Source organism: Plecotus auritus (genome assembly GCF_963455305.1).
Source record: "Plecotus auritus genome assembly, chromosome: 5".
Taxonomy (NCBI): Eukaryota; Metazoa; Chordata; class Mammalia; order Chiroptera; family Vespertilionidae; genus Plecotus; species Plecotus auritus.
The window spans coordinates 175427141-175451314 of record NC_137776.1 but is presented as its reverse complement, the minus strand read 5'-3'; the positions used below and the strand labels follow the sequence as shown (position 1 = coordinate 175451314).

At 47.6% G+C, this 24174-nt stretch overlaps 1 protein-coding gene across 2 annotated transcripts in view; it reads right to left on the bottom strand.

Moving 5' to 3' along the window:
* Positions 1 to 24174, bottom strand: part of TNC (tenascin C) — an 88485-nt gene that overhangs the window by 38709 nt on the left and 25602 nt on the right. Inside the window, exons 2-12 of one of the 2 annotated variants that reach the window (XM_080667886.1) lie at positions 21688 to 22279; positions 17602 to 19011; positions 16120 to 16383; positions 14575 to 14690; positions 13706 to 13862; positions 11840 to 12109; positions 10667 to 10852; positions 10338 to 10427; positions 8173 to 8436; positions 820 to 1092; positions 42 to 314 (exon numbers count right to left, since the gene is read on the bottom strand). In XM_080667886.1, the coding sequence (XP_080524012.1) occupies positions 42 to 314; positions 820 to 1092; positions 8173 to 8436; positions 10338 to 10427; positions 10667 to 10852; positions 11840 to 12109; positions 13706 to 13862; positions 14575 to 14690; positions 16120 to 16383; positions 17602 to 19011; positions 21688 to 22144 (3760 nt within the window). In that variant the 5' untranslated portion in view covers positions 22145 to 22279. The remainder of the gene's footprint in view (positions 1 to 41; positions 315 to 819; positions 1093 to 8172; positions 8437 to 10337; positions 10428 to 10666; positions 10853 to 11839; positions 12110 to 13705; positions 13863 to 14574; positions 14691 to 16119; positions 16384 to 17601; positions 19012 to 21687; positions 22280 to 24174) is intronic. The other variant, XM_080667887.1, reaches the window with a different exon arrangement.

Sequence of the window (24174 nt, the reverse complement as noted above, 5' to 3'; positions counted from 1 at the left end):
GACAATGGGAGCAAGCAAGCAAGTAAATGAGTTTAGAATACCTGTCCAGACTTCAACAGAGAGAGGGGCTGTGCTGGAGTCCCCAGTGACCCCACGGATGGTGACACTATACTGAGTGGCTGCTTTGAGCCCGGGCAGGTCCACGGACCTCAGCCCTCCTGGGACTGTGAGGTTCTGGGCTGCCTCTCCTGTGCCAGCCTCCTGCACCTGGATAAAAAACTGCGCATAGGCTCCTTCCGGAGCAGTCCAGTTGAGCTTGAGGGCGTCCCAGCCCACCTCAGACACGGTGACCTCTCCCAAACTGGGAATTTCCCCTGGAGAAGGACAAAGAACCAGTTTCACGCTCAAATCACATGAGATCCAGGGACGCTTTGACACAATAGGCATTATCTGGCTTTAAAAAATGTGACTTTCTTTAGATAAATGTGCATCATGCAGCTTCCTAAATTTGTGAAACAGAGTGTAGGAAAATATTGGTTATCTTCATTAAAAAATTGCTCTAATCTCCAGTAGACAAGGAGATTAGTTTACGTTGAAGTAAAATGCCTTAACTTCCCTTACCAAGAGGGAGCCTGCTTGTGAAGCTCAGGGTCCCTGCCACTGGGGTTGCATGTGTGGTCCCCAGACCGGGCTCTGCAGGACTCCACGGGTGCAGTGTGAAAGCTGCCCCTGGATCCTGCAGCCTGGTGGCTCCCCATTAGACACCAAGGTGCTATTACTTGGGGCAGAACTGGTCCATTCAAAAGCAAGCCCGTCTGATTATCCTTGGCAGTTTCCTGTTGAGAAAACAGAAGCTACAGACAGAAAGGTAAAAGGTACCTGTGGAGGCCTCAGCGGAGAGCACTGGTGTCCTATAGCCCCGGATCACCCCGTAGATGGTAACTCTGTAAGGGGTGGCGGCCTTGAGGCCTGGGATGTCCACAGCCCGCAGGCTGCCGGGCACCGTGAGGTTCTGAGCCGCCTCCACCTTGTTGGCCTCCTGCACCTGAATGACAAAGTGCTCATAGGCCTGGTCAGCTGCGGTCCAGTTGAGTTTGAGGCCATCCCAGCCCACCTCGGTCACGGTGAGGTTTTCCAGTTCAGGGGTGTGGTCTGAATAAGGACAGAGATGGGGTCAGTTAAGCCATTCCTGCAAATGCTTTCCTCCTGGGGACCCAGGAATGGCAGGGCAATGCTGAAAGGCCGTGAGGGCCTGCGTGCTGCGCGTCACGACCGCATCCCCGAATGGCGCTGTTGCATAAAAGCACCAACAGAAAAATATAATCAGTGCAATACTTATTTGCCTTGTTGCATATTTGGGTTTGTGTTTTCAAAATGGCACTTCCTATTGACTTGTTGTTTAGGAAACGCTACCCGTCTAGGTCAGTACTGCTCTGGGCTTCAGTTTCCATTTTGGAAAGTGTCTCTCAGAAGGACGAGATCTGAAGGAACAGCCTTCGGCTATTCCTCGGGATCTTGGTCCAGCCTTCTGTATTTTGAGAAAATTGGCTCCTCTTAGATTTTCTTTCTTTTCCTGCTTCCTTCATCTCCTCTATATTATTGTCACTTTGTGTTGGAATTTTTGTCAAGTTTCTGGGGCTCTAATCAGTTTACATAAACGACTTCAGGAAGATGAGAGGTAAATTAACACAGTATGAGTGAGGCTGAATTGAGCCAAGCGGCAAGTCTGCAAAACTGTCCCTTACAGGATAGACAGACAGACTGAGGCCCTATGGAATGTGCCACCGTCATTCATTCGAACACACAGTAAAATGGCTCTTGTTTAATATGCCTTCAAGGTGATAACATGCCCATGGCTGAACTCACATGGGCCTTGCGTGACCTGGTAAGAAAGGACTTTCTCTGGAAATGGATCCTGTAAACAACAGAGTAAGAACTGCTTTGAGTTTATTTAAAAGAATGTTTTCCCTCTCTATTTATGTCTCACACTGATTGCTAATTTCAAATGAGCTCTGCATGTCCATGAAAGCAGGCTTCTAACTTGAAAATCTTAGTTGCAATTGGATGGAAGATAGCCTTTCAGAGGAAAAAATGCATCTTTTCAAGAATATTTTTAATTCAGACTTTTCAACCTTAGGAGAATGTTCTAATTCTCATTGGCAAAGCTTACACTCCTGCAAATCTTGCTGATATAGGATAGGGGCCTGTAAACTGCCATCTGAGGGTCAAGTGTGGTCTGCTGCCTATTTTGGTAATGAGTAAGCTAACAGCTTTTATCATTTTAAATGGTTGGGAAAACAAGCGAAACAAGAAGAATACTTCATGATGTAAGAAAATAGATGAAATTAAGATTGTATCGGAACATAGCCATACCTGTCATTTCTGCATGGCTGCTTGTGAGCCCCAAAGACACAGCTGAGCAGTTGCGACAGAAACCGTATGGCCTGAAATTATCTGGCCCATTTCAAAAAATATTTAGGACACCTGATCTTGAACTCCATTCTATGGACTCATTTAATCCAAGTTTGTGTCCTGAAGTGCATACCCAAAGGCTCATAGCAGTTCTAACCACACACACATGGCCTCGATGAGAAAGATTGGACCCTGAACTCAAAGTGATGAATTCCGTTTGGGCAAAAGAAAAGGAGAGTCAGCCATCCTTAAACTCACGGGCCTTGTGAGCCAGGAGCAATGGTCTAGTTATAACAATGGTCTCCTTGACCTTGGGATGTAAGCACTCGGGAGCATGTTCCTGTCAAGTACTCCAGCAGTCCTCTTGCTTAAAGAGACATGGTACAAATCCAGGCTAAGCAAAACAGCAAGGTTAAGGAAACTGATCCTCTGGCTCATAAACTCCCCTCTTAATCCATTTCCTTCTTTTTCTCCTCTTGCTATCAAAACGGCTGCTCAGCAACTTAGGTGACACTGACAATTCCCCCCTTAATGTGAATTAAGTCACTGTCTTTCCTTGCTAGCTTTTAAAGCTCTATCTCGCATTCTGCCATAAAACATCTTTCTTTCCATGAAAGAAATACCAAGTACCAGGTTGTGAGAGATCTGAGAGTCACCTCACTGGGCAGGGAGGAGGTAATTATTGGTTATCTACTCAACTGTTGCAATAAAGATTAATGGAGAGATGCAAGGAGATACACAATGGAAAATGTCTCTTTCTGATGAAAACCATCTTTTCTCCTTGAATCAGGTTTTCATATGCCACTGACACACTCTTGTACAATCTGCTTCAGCTGCTCATATGGCTGAGAGATTAACTTTCACGTAATGTTATGTTGCTCGGTAAATAGTAATCATGGTAATGGTACTGCCACCATAATTTTTGTCTATTCTTCCATTTTTTTTTTTGGGGGGGGGGTTGGTCAATCAAGAAAGAGCATCAGTTTATACTTAGTGAGCAATGCTGTGACTGTATCTGGCACCCCACCTGACCCTTCACAAAACAAATGCTAGTCAGATAAGTCACAAGTATAACTTCCATGAGTAAAATCAGTAGATAAATGAAGAGGGATAAGAATGATAAAAAGAGAATAATAATAATTCTGCAGAAGAAAGTCAAGGTGGGGACCAAGTGGCATCCCATAATAAATGCAGACTCTACATTTCACTAGTAAATGACACACTGTGGGCTTACTGCCTCAGAAGCCCAGGGTTTTTGTTGTATAGTTCCACACTCAATTTCTTGGCATTTCTTTATGAAAAGGCTGTTGTCTTTTTCTTACAGCTGTGCACTGGCATCTACCCTCTGAAAAATGTCAGTGGGCCTGGGAAATTAGGATTTCCAAATCCCCTTCTGTGCTGATGGTGGGTTGACCAGCTGGCCCAGAGGAATTTCTGGCTCTGCCAACTTTAAATCTTTAGATTCCCAACATCTTTTAGATGGTACTGCGGGGCAACTTGCTGCCTTAAAATATGCCTCTTTGGAAAATTTATTATTCTAAGATGGTTATTTTTTAAAAACTAAAGATTCTAGAAGAACCTTTGACCTCTAGCTGCTTAAGAAAATTAGATAGAGGACTTTCTCCAGGAAGGGAGCTATCATCATAAATGACCTTAGTTTAATATGAACTAGGTGTGATAGACAAGGAGGAACATAGCAAGGCCCCTTTGATCGAAGTCCTTTGTGTGTCCCATTGTTCAAGGTGGCCCAGCAAACAATCCTTTACTAAATATTTGCTTCTGCATCTTCATGTGAACTTTCTCCCCTTTCAAGGCCCAAATCACTACCCCTCCTTTCTTTTTAGCTTAAGGTAGCATATAAGCCTCTACTGCCAAATTGTTCTTGGGCCCAATATCCATTTGGAACATACATAAATTTGGTGACTGTCACCTGTTAATCTGTCTTCTGTCATTTTAATTATTCCAACAGCCAGAAAACTAAGAGGGAATGTCTCCCTCCCCAACACCGGTATGGAAAGATGCTTCAGTGGCTTTGTGTTTCTACATATTCTCCAGGCTTTATGTCCCTTATTGCTCACAGAAAATTCCTGGCCTCCACTCTAAGCAGGGTTCCCCTGAGGTTGTCAGGGTCAAATGCAGAGAGGAGGGCTGGGAAGGATATGCCTGATATGCACTCAATTTTTTCAATGCTAACAGGCATAGTACCCTCCTTTTCTCCCTCCTTCCCTTTCTCCCTCCCTTCCTTTTCTATCCAGATTAAGCTTAACTGAGACCTTCCAGGGGAATGACTTCCCTTTCCTTCTCCTTAATCCTTGAGAGAGAGAATTTGGGCTGCTAGTTTAGAGGTGGAGAGGCCAGAGGATACAATGGAAATGCTGCCTCTGGAAGAACTGAGGTCCGCAGTGCTCATAAAGCACACATCTTGTGCTTGGCTGTGTCCAAGACCCTGGGGATGCAGCTCTGGGTAGAGGCAGAGTACTTCCATTTTGGTTGGCAGTAGGAGGTAGGCCATGGATAAATAAATCAACTACTGAATATCAGGCTGGATAAGTGTCATGAGGAACTTTGGAGCAGCACAGAGGTGTAAACCAGGATGGGGGCACCGTTTTATATTGGTGGCCAGAAAAGGCTTTTGAATAACACACAAGTTGAATGCAACGAGAAGAGGCCATGGGAAGAACTAAGAGAAAAGTGGTTCCCTGGCAGCAGGAATAGGATGTGTAAAGGCCCTGAGGTAGGAACAGGCTTGGTCTGCTTAAAGAACAGTGAGAAGGCCAAGGTGGCCACGGTGAAACGAGTATGAGGACAAGGGTGGAATGAGGTCAGAGATGGGATGGGCCAGATTCTGCAGGGCCGTGCAGCCTGTGGTAGGGTCTTTGGATTTTATTTTACGTGTGATGGGCAGCTAGGTTGTGCATACTTTTAGTTGGGTGCCACATCAAGGAAAAGGCTTGCCTTTTGGCTCAGTTCCATGGTGAGAGCCCTGGAATTCCTTGGGGAAAATGCTTTGGGGCAGCCAATTCCACATCTGCTCTGTGAAACCCACAGATGATGAGTGGCTCTTTGCAGACTTCTGCTTTTGAGAATCTAGTGATGCACAACTAGAAGTCCCTTTCTTCTGAGGTTTGACTCGACAGCCCTTTGACATTTCAAGACTTGTAGCCACATGGTACGTCTACCCAAGAGCTTCCACTTCATATTTCTTTTTTCTTTCTATGTGCTTACCAAGGCCAAGTGCCTGGACTTCTGTTTCTTTACATATTCCACAACACAGTCCTGTTTGTCTCCAGGTGTCTGTCCAACAGCTTCCTCCCATTTTATTTATTTTATTTTTAGCTTCCTCCCATTTCAAATCTTTCCTTTTGCTTAAAGTCATTCTGTGCTCCTGCTGCCTGCTCTGCACCCCCAATTCCAGCAAGTGGAGTATCGTGCTTTCTTGTTTACTAGGTAGTGAATTCCTTGGAGCACAGGCCTGTCTTAATTGATCTAATATCCCCAGAACTTAGCACAGAGCACACTTGTATATTATTGACTGCAGTAAATGTAAGAGACTTGGGAAGACAGAATTCAAGAGAAGGAATTTTAATAAAATAAAATAGTTCTATAGAGAAAGCTATAGAGAGATATATTATGGAGACAGTGAGCAAAGAACCAATAAAAGGGACTTTGCACATTTTTCTTATAATGAACAATGTCCTTAAATATACAAATGATTTCTTTGAAACAGTGTTAAGGAGGCATGCCTGGGAAATAAAATCATGAGCCTTTGGGATGCCAAAACGGGGCTCTCAGTCAGACACAAAGTAACCCCAGCCTGTGGTTCACTTGAAAGCTTGCCTCTCTCTGTGCTACCAGGCCTGGGCTTCCCTCCTGGAGATCAGGGATAACGTGGCTGTAGCCAGAGGCTAATATGATTGGATGGAGCTATGAAACTCGCTTTGGTACAGCATTTGTCAAACTCAGGGAAAAGCAAAGAGAGAGAGAGAGAGAGAGAGAGAGAGAGGAAGAAGAAGAGGAGGAGGGAAGGGGAGGAGGGGGGAGGGAGTGGGAGAAAAAGGAAGAGGAGGAGGAATTCCCTCTTTTTTGTTTTTCTGATTCTTTATCCCTTGATACCTTATATCAAGTTGCCATGTTCAAATCTCTACCATCGATTTATTCCTTCCTGATTCTGTCCTGCCCACCTTCGTCTGTGATTAGGCTTCCCCTCCAGAGCACCCCGATGATCAGCTCAGAGCTGGTGGGAAGCAGTTGCTCAGAGTCAGTGGAACTGACTGCTGGGGCTCACTTCAGTCTCTGAACAGGCTGCTGTGGTATACCAGATGCCTCTTCTCTCTCCTTCTTACAGACAACCACAATTTTATGTGGCGGCAACATGCTCAGCCAGAGACTACTTACTCTTTCCTAGATCTAACTTAGAGCCAGGAACAACGGATGAAATGTGAGTAGAAGGCATTAGGGAGGTTTCCAGAAAGACTCATTAGTAGGTTCTCTTTTTGGTTCTTTTCCCCCCTCTGTTATGCTGCCTGGAACACAGGTGTGAGGGCCGTACTGCAGCAGCCGTGTTGTGACATGGAGGTGACTTTGAGAACGGCAGCCAAGAAGAGTGGAACAGAAAGAGAGAAGGAGCCCAAGTCACTGATCATTTGGATCTGCTATGCTATCCCTGATTCACCGAACCTCAGATTCACTTTGTGAGAGAGGAAAGCAGGTTCCAAGTGACTGTTATTTGAGATTTATGTTATATGCTGGTGAAAGTATTCAGACATGACAAAGACTCAAAGGCATTTCCATATTTGTCCACCATTACCACCACATTTCTGTTTATAGAGATTCAGCTGGAGTAACATCTCTGTCATGACACTCTGGCTTCTCCCAGTCATTCCCTGTCCTTGGTTGAGTTCCATCTAACACTCTGAATATCTAGTCTTCCCCACGGTCTGTGAGCAGGAGCACCTGAGCCAAAGGGACAATGCTAAGAACATGACCCACTTACCCTTCAAACACTAGCACACTAAAGTGTATTCAGTGGGTTCTCAATACTTACTAGTTAATTTGAAACTAAAGACTATTACTTGTCAAGTCCTGAAGAATTAACATTTTCCATTATAATCTTTTATATTTTGGGGCCAAAATTATATGTGTATATTTTTCATATAGGAAGAACTGATTTGTTTTTGTTTTTGTTTCCTTTTTTCATTTTAGCCACTGAGGAAATGTGGCTGGCCGCAGGTACAAAGAACAGAATCACAGGGCTGGCAGGGACACTGGGGGTCAAGATCAGCAGCCATGGGAAGGTGAAGTTCACTCTTAATGACTAAGAGGAAATAGAAAATGAGGAGGGTACTTTGAAAGAAGGCTCCAAGGACTATGTGCAACTTTTCAGGTAACCTTAGAGGAAAGCAAAAACCTGGAATAGAAACACTGAATGAGAAATAACCAACGAATTATTACCAACATCCTGGTCATCTTGAAGAGAAATAAAATTAAAGGTAAGTTAATTGTTAGGCTAAAGGAGGCGGGCACAATAAACAATTGGAACACAAAATTAAAAGAAAGAAAAGAACCAAAGACAAACACAAATCCTGATGCTTTAAGTTCTCCTGGGAGGAAATAGTTGAAAACCACTATTGATCACCCAGCAAGGAAACTGCTGACTCAGTTGTCAAGAGGGAAAGGTTAGTAAGTTGCTCTTTCAAAGTGGCATTTAGAGGCTTCCTGAGTGTAGCAGGACTTCCCACTGGGTGTGAAGGCAGCCTGGCTGCTGGGTCTGCAAACCTCACAGTTAACAGTGTCTGCAGGGAGCTCGGGGGCTGACCTCACCTGTGGATGCCTTTACCCGCGCGGCCTTGCTCTTATGCCTGCCCTTCTCCGCTCTGAGGAGGATGGCATATTCCTGCCCTGGTTCCAGGCCTCTCAGGACGTAGGAGGTAGTGTCTCTGGGCAGCTGCACCTCCACCGGCTGGCCCGAGGCAAGGCTGTAGTTGAGGCGGTAATGGTCAAACTTGGCCAACGGTGACCTCCAGAGCAGGGTCAGGGTGGTCTCTGAAGTTTCAGACACCCGAAGGTCCTTGGGGGTGTCCATATCTGAGGAAAACAGAGAAGAACACTCCTCAGGCTAGGAGACAGGCTGCTTCTGGGACTGAAAGGCAGCTGGCTCCGGGCTGCAGCCCCAGGTCCACCATCAAGCAACTGGGGGCTTTAGGACACTCACCTAACTGGGACTCAGTTTTCACCTTGTAGATGCCACTGTAAATTACCTGGCCGGGTTTTTGGAAGATTGAAAGGAACATAGTGGCATACCCATACCACAAAATGCTACTCAATTAAAAGAATTTAAAAAAACTCACTATTGATCCAAGAAACAATTTGGATGGATCTCAAGAGAATTATGCTGAGTGACAAAGCCAATCTCTAAAGGTTGCATACTATATTATGCCTTTTATGTAGCACTAGAGGCCCAGTATGCACGGGTAGGGTCCCTCAGCCTGGCCTGCGATTGGGGCCGATCGGGGCGTTTCTCCCAGACCCCATTGGGGCTGATCGGGCCCCGCTGGTGAGGTGGGGGTGTCAGGGCTACAGGAGGTTGGCCGGCCAGCGGTGGGGAGAGGGTGCGGGAGGTTGGCTGTGGGAGTGCACTGACCACCAGGGGGCAGCTCCTGTGTTGAGCATCTGCCCCCTGGTGGTCAGTGAGCATCATAGCTACTGGTCAACTAGTTGTTGTGGTCATTTGGTCATAACAGTCGCTTAGGCTTTTATATGTACAGATTCTTGAAATGACAAAATCATCGAGATGATTGCCAAGGGTTTGGGACAGGGAGGGAGGGAGGTGTCGTGGTATAGAAACGGAAGAGAGATCCCAGTGATGGAACTACTGTGTTTTGACTGTAGTGAAGGATTCGAAGTTTACATGTGATAAAACTGTGTACAACGAAATACACTCACAGAAATGAGTGCATCTGAATAAAGTTGGCAGATTTGTATCAATGTCAGTTTCTTAGTTGTGATATTGCTCTATAATTAAACAGTTGTTACCATTGGGGGAACCTGGGTGAGGGGTTTAGGGGCGTGTCTCTGCATTATTTCAACAGCATGTGAATCTACAATTACCTTAAAAGAAAAGGATCAAACAGAATATGTACTGGCTCTTGCATAATGAGGGGTTCAATGAAGCATGACCTCTGCTCTCCAGCCTCCCTTTCCTTCAGAGGGGAGGTCAGGAGGAGGCTGGCGGAGGGAGAGAGAAAAGGGGTTTCTCTTTTACAACATTCCCAGAAAAAAATATTTGAAGAAATAATCAATGGCTTCAAATCAGGGAGCCCCTCACCATCCTCACCCAGAGGTTAGCACTTTAGGATGCATGGGTGAGAGCAAAGTCTGACTCAACCTGTGTTCTGGCCACTTATAATTTATGTGAGCAGAGTATACACATTAGGTGTGTATATTAAGAGAAATCCCCCAGATGTGTTTTAATCAGTCAATGCTATAGAAAAACAACAACCCTGGAATTGGTTACAAACTTTAAAAGTCTGTAGATTTCTGATAAAGTCTGGTTCCAGTTTTTCCTAAGAAGAAAGCCGCTGCTGCCTTCTGTCCTGAGAGCAGTGTGGGAATTATTGGGATGTGGTGTGCTCAAGTGACTTTCCAATGGGACATCTGGGCTAGATGACCGTAGGGGTTCCTTTCTAAAATTGTTTTATTTTCATTGATTTCAGAGAGGAAAGAAGATGGAGAGAGAGATAGAAACATCAATGATGAGAATCATTGATCAGCTGCCTCCTGCATGCCCCACGCTGAGGATCAAGCCCACAGCCTGGCATGTGCCCTGATTGGGAATCAAACCGTGATTCTCCTGGTTCATAGATTGGTGGTCAACCACTGAGCCACACCAGCAGGGCCTACTGTTTCTTTTAAAGCAGGTTTTCTGCCCCCTGTGTCTGTGAGAGCCCGCCTGGGGTGGGGGCTGGGAGGGAGTCCAGGTGCCTCACCTGTGGCCGCGTTGATGGTGGCCGGAATGCTCTCCATGTCTCCCTTCACAGCAGACACACCGATCCCATATTCAGTTCCTGGCCTCAGACCTAAGAGAGCGTGCAGGTGGAAATTCAGCTTCAAATCAGAAAGACTTTCAGAAGATCTTAAAAACGGCCCTGAGCTGTCCCCGGACGCTATTGCTTTTCAGTGTCTGGAATGTTCTGCAGACTGACTCACTGACATCCCCGTGAGAGGGATTGCTGGCAACTGCACGTGTTCTCTCTCTGGACGGTTGCAAAGCAGGCCCACCTCCCCAGGGCGGCTGGGTCTGGGACGTGGAGCTCACCTGTGAGCGTGGTCTTGGTTGTGGCTTGTGGGCTCCTTGGGACCTCGACCTCGGCGTGGTCCCCTCCGGAGATGGGTGCGTACTTAATTCTGTAGCTGTCGATGGCCGCCTTGCCGTTCTTCCATTCCAAGGTGACGCTGTTGTCTGTCTGGGAGATGCGGCGAAGATTCCTGGGAGCATCCAGGCCTGTTTGGGAGAGGAAGGGACATTTGTATGGAAAACATCAGGCACCAAGAGAGTGGCGGTCCCACAATTCAAGCTGAGATATGAAAGGTTCCTGCCATTGTAGGAAAATGACAAACTTGCCCCATACCCATCTCAATAGCTGATGCACAGGTCTAAACAAATTCTACATATTTGGCACCTTCCCCATTATTAACGTGTGTGATACTTCAGTCATTCACATTTTCCTCAGATTTTGTGCTTAAAAAAAACACAAAAAAAACTACACAGAAACTTACAAATAAGCTCTGTAAGTGTAAGAACTGGCCTGTTGTGCTCACCACTGTATTTCTTTCTTTTTTTTTTTTTAATATATTTTTATTGATTTCAGAGAGGAAGGGAGAGGGAGACAGAGCTAGAAACATCAATAATGAGAGAATCACTGATCAGCTGCCGTCTGCATGACCACTACTGGGGATTAAGCCCACCACCCAGATACGTGCCCTGCCCAGGAATCGAACTGAGACCACCTGGTTCATAGGTCAACACTCAACCACTAAGCCATGCTGGCCGGTTCATCACTGTATTTCTAATAACTCATATAGTGCTTACTAAGCTCTGAAAAAAATATTTATCAAATGACTGATTGACACTCTGGTACTTTTAAAAAAATGTCTTAGGCTAAGACATTAGGAGGCATCTTTGTCACTCATGTTTTCTATACACTATATCTAATAAAATTTTATTTAAAATTTTTTTACTAGGACTTGTGTCCGAGTGTGTCAGACTAGTTCCTTCTATGTATGCCAATATGTATATACTTTTTATTTTAGAAGGTTATTTGGGAATTTTTTTTTCTTTGAAAAATTAAACAGTACAATATTTGAAAATAAAATTTAAAGGAATGGAAATTCCCTTTTTGTTTTCCTGCTGTCAAAGGAGCCTGGAAGGTACCCCAGGGAAGAGTGGATGGAAGTCTCGCAATCCTTCCCTTGCTTGAAGGCCCCTTACCTGTTGTGAAGGTCTCTTTGGCAGGGTTGCTGGACATGTCGCCCCGGCGGGAGATGAGGGACACCTCATACTCGGTGTCTGGCTTCAGGTTCCCGATGGAGTACTGGTTCTCATCGTGTGTGAGGTCGATGGTGGTGCGGTCGCCCGGCGCATCTTTGATCCCATAGGAGAGCTCGATGCCGTCGATCTCGGCCAGAGGCTTGAACCAGGTGACCAGTGCAGTGGTGTCTGTGACGTCTTTCACCTCGATCTGGCTGGGAGCGTCCAAGCCTGTGACGGGCAGAGGACAGAGCGACAGAGCTGTTTCAGAGAGTGGGACAGTGCCGGGGCTGAGCAGAGAGAGGCAACCATCCCATCTACTTATGCATATATCGGTGTAATATTGACCCCCTGGACCTTATTTTATGTTTCTGATCTTCAGTGTCCTGTTAGACAAGTTATAAGTAGGGCTGATACTACCTTGTAGGGTTTGTTGCTTTTTTTTGAAAGGAGACAGTCCGGCCAGCATGGCTCAGTGGTTGTGTCAACATATGAACCAGGGGGTCACTGGCTCGATTCACATGCCCAGGTCAGGGCACATGCCTGGGTTGCAGGCTCAATCCCCAGTGTGGGGCATGCAGGAGGCAGCCGATCAATGATTCTCTCTCATCAATGATGTGTGTCTCTCTCTCCCTCTCCCTTCCTCTCTGAAATCAATACAAATATATTTTTAAAAAGAGGTAAAGGAGGCAATGTTTGCAGAGCATTTGGCAGGGAGCCTACAACCTGGCAGCCACATCACAGGTGGTGTTTCTCTGTTGTTATTATCACTAGAGGCCCAGTGCACGAAATTCGTGCACAGGTAGGGTCCCTAGGCCTGGCCGGTGATCAGGGCTGATCAGGGCCTTCCAGCTGCTGGCTGGGGCCTCCCTTCCACAGCTGCTAGCTGCCAACTGCTGGCTGGGGCCTGCCTTCATTCCGTGCTGCCCCCTGGTGGTCAGCACACATCATAGCAAGTGATTGAACTCCTGGTCTCCTGGCCAAACTCCTGAGGGGATAATTTGCATGTGCCCCCTGGGCGCAGCATCCAATCTCATGGAGGGGCTGACAGGCCCAGACACTCCAATAGCGGCGGATCTAGCCTCACTGCTGGGCTCCCGCGGCCCCCGGCCAGGCTGACAGGCCCGGACACTCCAGCAGCAGCAGTGGAGCGGTGAGGCTAGATCTGCCACCGGAGGGAGCAGATCCAGCCTCGCCACTCGGTCCCCATGACCCCCGGCCGGGCCAACAGGCCCAGACACTCCAGCAGCGGCATGTCTTTCTCTAACCCTCAGTTTCTACTCTTAAAAAATAATAACATTAATATTTGCCCTACCTCTTTCACAGGCCTGTTGCTAATATTAAGTGAGATGATGTGGTAGATCATGTGGCAGTGGTCTCTCAATTACCTGGCATCCATGCCACGTTGGAATATCACGTTGAAGCTCCCCAAGAAATAGATCCGTTTCCCCACCCCTTATATCTGGACTGGCCTTGAGATTTGCTCAGGCAGAAGTAATATTAATGCCAATTTAATGTCAGCTACTATCAGAGCAGGGTCAGGGTAGTATCTAGGAGGCTGAGGCCATTCTAGATCAACCAGCCCCCAGCCCACAAAGATGCATAAGTGAGCCCAGTCAAGAACAGAAAAATGGCCCAGTTGAGCCCAATCCTAAATCACCAATGTGCAGAATTATAGTTTTAAGCCACTCAGTTTTGGGCTTGTTTTTTACGTAGCAAAAGCTAATTGATTCAGGTGCTATCTAAGAAGGCATGCTATTGGCCAGAAATGCAGTGAGTTACGGTCAGCTTTGTCACTGTGTCAGCGATACCAAAGGTGATACTCACGGGTGGTTGTCACCCTCTTCAGGCCCGGGCCCCGAGTATTGTTTTTCACGATGTGCAGAGATATCTCATACTCCTGTCCAGGGGCTAGGCCAGTTTGCCGGTATGTGGTCTCCGGCCTCCTCAGGCTTTTGGTGATCTCTTCCTCATCTTCTTTATTCTGAAAGATAGGAGCCCCTTGATAAGGCCTAGAGGAGGTGCCAGCCTCTTCATTTATGTGATTATTCATTTCACTTTCATCCATTCCTCTTTTATTTTCTCCTCTATTCCCTAAGCGCTTATTAGACATCAAATCTGTTTGGTAGATGCTGAGGATACAGAAATGATGCAGACATTTCTCAAGTGTGTTTCTCTCTCTCATAAACTCCTCTACTCACCTCTTTGACACTCAAGTCAAGGGCAAAATGTGAGAGTCAAAGTGATTCTGGATCCACAGGCTTATTCACTCGTTTGAAAAAATAAGAAGCCAGCACCCTCGCTCCTATGGGTGATTGTCCCCTAGTCACATGGTTCATGGCTGAACCTGGGCTTGAACTCAGGAACCCACTTCCCCACCTCACATGTACTTTAGGCTCAGAGGCATTTTGAAACAGAGATCATTTCTTCCCTTTGCCTCTGAATAGAGATCTTCAATGAGAAATATCTGAAACTTAAGAGATGACTGAACTTCTATTTGTCTAAACCCTCAGTCCCAAGTTCCATGCTTATTGACTTATTAAAATCACTTAAAAATAATATGTATGGGAACATACAAGGGCCAATCGGAGCCCTGTCCCCCACCAGAAGCCAAAGAACTAGTTGATATGAAGGTCTGCGGAGGCCTCTGACCATCTCCCTAGACTCTTGCAAGCCCACTGCTTTGAGCTCCCTACCATATTCCGGAAGATGATCTCCCATGTTTCGAAAGCGATGTCCAGAGGATCCCACTCCACTTCCACAGATGTCTCCTTGATGGACTTGAATTTGAGGCCTTCAGGTGTAGGCAAGTCTGTCAGGAAGAGCACGGAGAGGAGGTAAGGATGGCAACATGTATGGTGGAGGCCACAAGGCCCTGTTCTGCTGAACCCAGGGGCGGGCGCCTGCCCCAGTCAGGGGCTGAGCATCTGAGCTGGGGTCTACTTAAAGCAGGGGTGGGCAAACTTTTTGACTCGAGGGCCACAGTGGGTTCTTAAACTGGACCGGAGGGCCGGAACAAAAGCATGGATGGAGTGTTTGTGTGAACTAATATAAATTCAAAGTAAAGGAGCGGAGGGGAGAGCAAGAGAACCGGATAGAACAGCCGGATCTGGCCCGCGGGCCGTCGTTTGCCCACGGCTGAAAAGGTTCTTCTGGGATGCCGTCTACTGCACGGCAGCATGAAAATTAATGTTAGGACCAACCATATGGTTAAATCTGGGCAATTTCATGTGCTTAAACCTAATACGTGCACAGGCTTTGGAATCAGACAGACTTGGTTAGAATTTCAGCTCTGCGGTTACACATGTTGTGTACATGGGAAAGTTGTACAAAATGCCCCAAGCCTGTGTTTCTTCACTTGGAAGAAGAACATGCCCCTTGGGAATGTTTTGGGACTGAGTGGTATATTGCATGTAGACTGCTAGGCATGGTTCCTGGTATGTAGCACAAGTTTAATATGGCAGCCAATGTTATTATGACTAAGCAAAAAAATAAAAAATAAAAAATTACCACATTCTAGCCTAACTTACTTTTCAGGTAGGAAGAAAATTATACTGATGTTGGATTCTTAAAGGAATAACTTGAACTTCTAATGTTCCTACTTTTAAATTTATATATAAACAGTGAGTTTCACAGGAATATAGTATGGAATAGAGTGGTTAAGAGCATAAATCTGCTACTGGACTGCCAGGGTTCAAATCCCATCTCCACTACTCCTTAACTGTGTGATTTGGGATGAGACGCTCAACCGTTAGGAGTCTCAGTTTTCTCATCTGTGAAATGGGTTAACAATAGCTCCTATCTTAGAAGGTTATTGTGAGTTAGTGTATGAGGAGTTTCTTTTTTTGTTGTTGTTTTATAAGAATTTCTTATTGAAATTTAGAGAGAGGAAGGGAGAGGGTGAGAGAGAGAGAACATCGATATGAGCAAAACATGGATCGGCTGCCTCCTGCACACCTCCTTCCAGAGATTGAGCTGAAAACCCTGGCATGTGTTCTGATCAGGAATCAAAACTGGCAACCTTTCGATGCATGGGATGATGCCCAACCTACTGAGCCACACTGGCCAGGGCAATGAGGAATTTAAGAAAATATTTAGGGGGCTTCATTGGGTCCCAGGGTCTTACTTGGTGTAACTCTGTAAGGACAGCTATGGAGCTATGGGGCAAAGGCAAGGTGACAAGTTATGCCCTGGGCAAGGGGAGGGCAGTTGAGGCGGCCGAGGCGGTTCTGCTCACTCACAAGTGGCCACCCTTGCGCTGACGGGGATGCTCCTCTTGTTCTCCAGGACGGCGAACACGCGGATGAAGTACTCCACGCCCGGCTCCAGCTCCTGGATGGTGGTGGACGTCTGGTCCCCGGGGACCCGGAACTGTATCTCCAGGCCATCCTCGTGGGTGGGCGTGTACATGATGAGGTACTCTGTAACCCGCATCTCATTCTCCCAGGCCAGGTTCACAGTCTCCTCTGTCACTTCTGTCACAATGAGGTCTTTGGGAGGGGACACTGGTAGGAAAGAGGAAGGACAGCTGGGGTCAGTAATGGGCCCTGTAGAGTCTCCCTTCCACCGTCAGTCACAGAGGCCCAGCTTCCATTTTCTAACACGCAGAACGCATGGGGAGCCCTTGCTGCCACCCATCATTAAAGTCTCCGGTGGTGTCACCGCCTTTAGGCTGCGGTGTCAGGTCTGCAGGGTAGCCTTGAGGGTTCTTTGTGACCCAGCTCCTCCACGTCTCCATTCCTTGGACCCTTGTTCAGAGCCAGGCCATCTGCATGGGAAAGGGCAGCCTGAGCTTAGCTCCCTGCTCTGCACTTCAAGTCACACACCCTTCGCACTCAGAAGGTATTCTGAGCTCATCTGGTCCAACTGTTTCACTTTCTAGATGTGAGTGAGGTAGAGGGACCTGCCCAGCTTAGCTCACTCATCCAATTTGGGACTCACAGGTCCCTAGCAGCCAGCTGTTCTGCCTTGGCCACCTTAAACCCACAGCCATTTGTATATTCTTATCTCTCTACCAATAGTCTTCATCAAGGTAGAAATTCTCCGTGGTGACCACTGTAATATGGATGGATGAGAGAAGTAGAAAGAAGACCCCCACTAAACATGAGCATTATTGGTCTTTGTGGTGTTTTCACTCAACCAGTGTTTACTGAACACAGCTGTACACCATGCCTTGTGTTAACTGTAGGGATAATGCTCCTTTAAGGATCTCACAATCCTTGGGATCAAAGACAATACAGAGAAGATGATGTAAGAGACGGGCCTGACTCGTAAGTGATCAGCATTTAGTCTTTAGTTGAGTGTGCATGGAAAACAGTTTGTTTTAAATAGTCTTACTGCTCAGTCAATATAGCTGATTTTTTACCTCCCTCCAAATAGAGAGATCGAGTTTATTACTGATTTGATGTCAGTGGGAAGTGGGAAGTAGGAAAGAAAGTTGATGCTTAACAAAAGGGAGGTTTTCATTTCCTCTACTGGGCATGGGTGTTAACCTCAGTGTAGATGAGGTAGGCAGACTCAGATATGAGCTTTGTGATCTATTAGCTGTGTGTCCTTGGGACAATTCCATAACCTCTCTGAGCCTCTGAGACTTTAAATAGGTAGCTCCTCGGCAGGCGAATCATCAGGCCCTTCAAAGAGTTAGTGTGTGTGTTTAATATTCACACACACCAGGGGTACAGTCAATCACAGCCTCATCTCCCTGGTGGAGCTCTGGTACTCACCCTCCGAGCAGTCCTCCCCGGTGTAGCCCTCATTGCAGATGCAGCGGCCTGCAATGCACTGCCCCCAGTGACTGCAGTCATTGGGGCAGGAGCGCTGCCCACAGTCCAGGCCCATGAAGCCCTCGTGGCAGACACACTGGCCATCCACGCATCGGCCGCGGCCATTACAGTCGCTGGGACACCTCCGCTCCTTGCAGTCTTTGCCCATGAAGCCTTCGTGGCACACGCACTGTCCATTCACGCAGCGACCCTGGCCATGGCAGTCCCCAGGACAGGACAGCTCTGCACAGTCGCGGCCGGTGAAGCCGTCCTCACACACGCACCGCCCCTCCACGCAGCGGCCCCGGTGGCTGCAGTCCTTGGGGCACCGCAGATCCCGGCAGTCCTCGCCCATGTAGCCATCATCACAGACACACATGCCGTTCACGCAGCGGCCGTGCTGGTGGCAGTCATTGGGGCAGCTCATCTCACTGCAGTCGTAGCCCTGGAAGCCCTGCTCGCACACACACTTCCCCTTGATGCAGCGGCCCCGGCTATGACAGTCGTTGGGGCACCGCAGCTGGCTGCAGTCCTCCCCGGTGTAGCCGTCGTCGCACACACACTGCCCGTTGACGCAGTGGCCGTGGCTGCTGCAGCCATTGGGGCATCTGAGCTCACTGCAGTCAGCACCCGTGAAGCCGTCGTCACACTCACACTGCCCGGCAATGCAGTGGCCGCGGTTGTGGCAGTCGGCGGGACACCTCTTCTCACTGCAGTCCACGCCTGCAAAGCCCTCGTCGCACACGCACTGGCCCTCCTCGCACCGGCCCTGGCCGTGGCAGGAGTTGGGGCAGGTGAGCTGCCCACAGTCCTCCCCCGTGAAGCCTTCTTCGCAGTAGCAGGTGCCATTGACACAGCGGCCCCGGTCGAAGCAGTCGTTGGGGCAGATGAGCTCGCTGCAGTCCTCGCCGGTGAAGCCCTCGTCGCACACACACTCGTTCTCCACGCAGCGCCCGCGATTGTAGCAGTTGTTGAGGCACAGGGGCTCGTTGCAGTCCTCACCCGCAAAGCCGTCCTGGCACACACACTGGCCGTCCACGCACCTGCCGTGCTCCTGGCTGCAGGGCACCGGGCACAGCTCCTGGCTGCAGTCAGCCCCGGTGTAGCCTTCGAAGCAGACACAGACCCCATTCACGCACCTGCCCTGGTCGTTGCAGTCACTGGGGCAGGCCAGCTGGCTGCAGTCCTCCCCGGTGAAGCCCTGGTCGCAGATGCACTGCCCGTCGAGGCACTGGCCTTGCAGGTGACAGTTGCCTGGACATTCAGGCTCAGAGCAGTTGGGGCCTTTCCAGCCAGGCTCGCAAACACAGCCGCACCCTTCGGTGCTGAAGTTGCCCCGGCCGCTGCAGAAAGGCCTAGTGTCCAGGCGGCCTGCAATAGAGAGATCAGAGGCTCTCAGCTGAGCACAGCAGCCCAATTTTCCGGTTCCTACTCTTGAAACGCAGATTCGGATTCTGCCAGAGCACAGTTGCACCCTTGGGCCCCATCTGGCTTAAAAACTAGTTGCTTACTGTGTGAAATCAGATGGAACTCATATCTATTTACACTGGGTAGGAATTCTTAGCTTAAACTCTCTGAAATTTGTAGACGTATATGCAAAGACTGCGTGTTTTTAGGTTCATAGGCATGTGTGTCTGTGTGTGTTTCTACCCCTAGGGAGAGGGTCTATAGTTTTCACCAAATTTTCACATAGTCCCACAGCCCCAATGGTTACGGATCACTGCCTTGTGGAATGCGTTATGCTGGGCTGTGTTACTTCTACAGTCCAGCCAAGGTCAGGCACATACGAGATTTCCAAGAAATAATTGTTTAACTGAACCCGATTCTGACCCTTTGACTCAACAGCTGTGCCGCATTTGGGACGGGCTGTAGACTCTTTCCAGTTTCTTCATCGGTCAAGTGGGACTAATAGACCCACTTCCCCGGGGCCCATCAGGGTTAAAGGGGGACATGGAGACCTGGCTGTTGTGCCCATCTTGCAGAGTTTTGTTTGGGTTGACTCAAGTTGGCATATGGGATTTATGTGACCAAAGCTTTCTAATTTTCCTAACTTAAACGAGAAAGCGAATGAGTGGCTTTCTAATTCTTCGAGGACAACTTGCAATTTGGCTCTGCCCCCACAGAACTCATCAGCCTCTGTTCCTTTTTCCTCTCTTTCCTGGAGGTTGCCGTGGTGAGTCTGAGGGACATGGGTCAGCACCGACATGACTTCAGCTCTTTCAAGTCTGTATCATGTGTCAGCTCCACTTACAGGAGTAACTGACGTGGTCTCCATGGAACCCAGGGAGAAGCAAGGACACCCACTCCACTTTCTCTGCATCTAAATACAGTTGAATTAATACGGTCCATCCCCACCAGGAAGGAAGGCAATTTTTTAAAAAGTTGGTTTGAAAAGTGAGACTCTACGCTTGTGCTGTGTAGTACGGTGGCCACTGGCCACCTGTGGCTCTTGGGCAATTGAACAGTGGCTGGTCTGAATTGGGATGGGCTGAAGTGTCAATTCCACACCGGATTTCGAAGGCTCAGTGTAAAAGAATATAAAATATCCATTAATAGTTTTTATATTTATTACAGGCTGAAACATGGATATTTTAGTTCTATTGGGTTCAATAAAATAGATAATTCATATTATCCTTAGCTGCTGCTTTTCATTTCTTTGACTACTGGAAATCTAAGGTTATATATATTCTCACATTATATTTCTATTGGCTGACACTGCTGCTCTAGACAAGCATTCCAACCCACTTTTTAGAATTAATCCTATTGTGTAACTCCCAGGGAGTTGAGAGGTAGAAGATAAACTAATATATGCATAAAGGAAACTTTTTTTTTTGCTTTAGAATCCTAAAGCACATCTTTAGTACTTTCCACTAAGCCTACTGATTAGGTCTACTTAAAATAATTTGTCCAAGTAATTCAGGGTAATTCTTTCTGAGTGGCTGAAATAGATTATTTTCATCTCTGATTTCCAGCTGTTGAAACTCCTGCAGTTCTATCAACTTTAGGGAATGGATATGAAGACATGATTTCAAAGTGGTAACCTTTCTTTAAAAAGGCTGAAAGCTGGTATTACTGGAGGACTGTGAATTCTGAAGACACACAGGCCTGTTCAAAGCTTCCATCCCTTAGCACCCGTTGTGTCAGTTGGTTGAGTTCTTTGAGTCTCAGTTCTCAGATCTGTAGAATGGACTTTCAGCCTTATATTAAAGGGCTGTTGGGAGGGTTAAGTTAGATAATGAATTACAGGGCCATGCACATAAAAGGGGCTGAAACCATAGTTGTGATCATTATCGTTGTTGCCATTCAACTGGAGCATTTATTCCAATTTTCAGGCTTAGTACTGCCATAGGTGGCCTTGTACCTTTGTAATAACACCAGGGTGTGGAAGACTGTTTTTTATTTTAAACCTTTTCTAAAAACATTGATTTTTGGAGAAAGGGAATGGGAGAGGGAGAGAGAGAAAAAAAAACAGCCATGTGAGAGTGAAACATTGATCAGCTGCCTCCTGCATGCCCGCTAAGGGGGATCGAGTCTGCAACCTGGGCATGTGCTCTGACTGGGAATCAACCTGGTAACCTTTTAGCGCACGGGACGACACCCAACCACCTGAGCCACACGAGCCAGGGCGGGAATATTGTGGTTTAAGTCCTAACTTGGTCACTTACTGCAGGACCTCGAGAGATCCCATCCTACTTCTGGGCCTCAGTTTCCCTGTTTGTACAATGGGGTGATAAGGCTCTATCAGTGCCTTTCAGGGTCTGATCTTTGGGTCAGGAGTTTCATAATGTGTTCATAGGTTTTGGGTAGAGAATGTGTACATTTCATGGTCAAATAAATTTTGGAAACAAGTGATTAAAGTGAAATGACTACAAATTCCTCTGAGAAACATTTGTCACTGACAGCAGAATAGAGATGGTTACATTCTCCACATTTATTTGACCATCAAATCTCTTTGCAATGAATCCCTTGCAAGGCTAGTTTTCCCGGGAACCCACTTTGGAAACAACTGAAGTATCTTGCCATGCTCATCATTTCTCCCACTCGTACCTTCGGCAGGCTGGAGGCAGCAGCCCGCTCCCATGCTGCACTGCTCCCGCAGGGACGACACCAGGTTCTCCAGCTCCTCCAGGCGGCTCAGGAGCTCCTTGATGTCAGGAGCAGGGGCACACCCACAGGCCCGGCGGGGGATGTTGATGCGGTGTGTGAAGACGATCTGGTTTCCCCCGTCCACGGTGTGCTCCTGGAAGCTTTCGCTGGGCTCTGAGGGTGGGGCCAGATCCTTCTCCCCACTGGCTGATTCCAGATCCACGGAGCACTGGGACCCGACAGGCAGCTTGATGTTGTAGACGTGGTTGAACACCACTGGCTGGTTTTCCTCCGGCAAAGTGATGTTCACCCCAGTCTGTCGCTTATGCCGAATGACTTTCTTGAGGACCCCACCTTCAGCAGGGAGGGCGAGCAAAGCTAGGTGTATGCCCACCAACAGCCAAGTCATGGCCCCCATGGTGGAGGTGGGTTTGGTGGGATGTTTCTGGGGTTCTAAGATGCTAGGGCGTCTTACTCTCAGGTAGAGTTGGGGTCTTGGAAGCACAGAGTTGAATAAATCAGTTGTTCCTGATCTTCTTGAAGAAATTCTCTTCTATAAGTAAATAAAGAAAAACAAGCTTATTAGTATGTTCTTCTCATTGAATCCACTGACTCTGCAATTGTAGTGAATGCTTACTTTGTGTCTCCTATATTTGAAGCTCTCCTGGTATTCATTCAGTATTCACTGTAGTGTTGATATATAGTGGTCTCTAAAGGAGTAAAGAGGATTAGATACAAACAGAGCTTGGAGGTGACATGCTACTGTGAGGCAGTTCTTCCCTGCTAAGTTGTCTTATTCGTCTGCATTACGGCTAGTTACCTGTATGGGCAATCATGTGGCAGAGGGAAGGGGAGTTGTCAAAGGCAATGAGAAATGACTGAGTAAAGATAGAAGACAAGTGAAACTTTAGGTGGTTCTACTATTGATTAACATATGCCTTGGATACATATGAGAATAATCTGTATATGGCATGATGTCATTTATAGTCCTTTTCTCACTAAGAGATACACCTGAGTGTAATTCAAGAAAACAATTGAGATCTATTTGTTTTCCCACAAATTGACATTTTCCTATGCCCATGCCATTCTTAGTCTTGCATATCCTTAGTTATTTATGTCAATTAGATGTGATATTTGAATTGCCTATTCTATAACAGGCTTTCCAACGTGTTTTTCAGGAAGATCTTATCCCAATGACAAAAATGCATGAACATGATCCCTGGTCATCATCTCTTCTATGATGACAGAAAGTCTCTGCAAAACCTGGAGAGGGATTGTGGTGGGGAGACCTGAACCATGAAGCATTTCTGTAGGGCTGAGCAAGGGTCTGGGGACTTAGAAGGCACCAGCTGTGCATAGAATCAAGAACTTCCTATCCATACCACATCCTGATTATATTCATACTAGAGGCCCGGTGCGCGAAATACGTGCACGGGAGGGGGGGGGGTGTCCCTCAGCCCAGCCTGCACCCTCTCCAATCTGTGACCCCTCAAGGGCAGTCGGACATCCCTCTCACAATCCAGGACTGCTGGCTCCCAATTGCTCGCCTGCCTGCCTTCCTGATTGCCCCTAACCACTTCTGCCTGCCAGCCTGATCACCCTCTAACCACTCACCCACCAGCCTGATTGATACCTAACTGCTCCCCTGCCAGCCCGTTTGCCCCTACCTGCCCTCCCCTGCAGGCTTGGTCCCCCCCAACTGCCCTCCCCTGCTGGCCTGATCGCCCACAACTGCCCTCCCTTGCAGGCCATCTTGGGGCGGCCATCTTGTGTCCACATGGGGGCAGCCATCTTGTGTGTTGGAGTGATGGTCAATTTGCATATTACTCTTTTATTAGATAGGATAGAGGCCTGGTGCACGGGTGGGGGCCAGCTGGTTTGCCCTGAAGGGTGTCCCAGATCAGGGTGGGGCTTCCCTTGGGGCATGGGACAGCCTGGGCGAGGGGCCTGTGGTGGTTTGCAGGCTGGCCACACCCCCCAGCGACCCAAGCGGAGGCCCTGGTATCTGGGATTTATTTATCTTCTATAATTGAAACTTTGTAGCCTTGAGCAGAGCCAAGCCTCCTGCTCGCTCAGTGGCTGCCACCATTTTTGTTGGGATTTATTTATCTTCTATAATTGAAACTTTGTAGCCTCGAGTGGAGGCCTGGGCCTGCCAGGGTGTGCGGAAAGCTTGGCTTCCTCCATTGCCGGGGGCAACTCAAGCCTCCTGCTCTCTCCAGCTCCATGGCTGCCGCCATTTTTGGGGGATTTATTTATCTTCTATAATTGAAACTTTGTAGCCTTGAGTGGAGTTCAGGGCCCGCCAGGGTGTGTGTAAAGCTGGCTTCCTCCATTGCTGGGGGCAACTCAAGCCTCCTGCTCTCTCCAGCTCTATGGATGCTGCCATTTTGGGGGGATTTATTTATCTTCTATAATTGAAACTTTGTAGCCTTCAGTGGAGTTCAG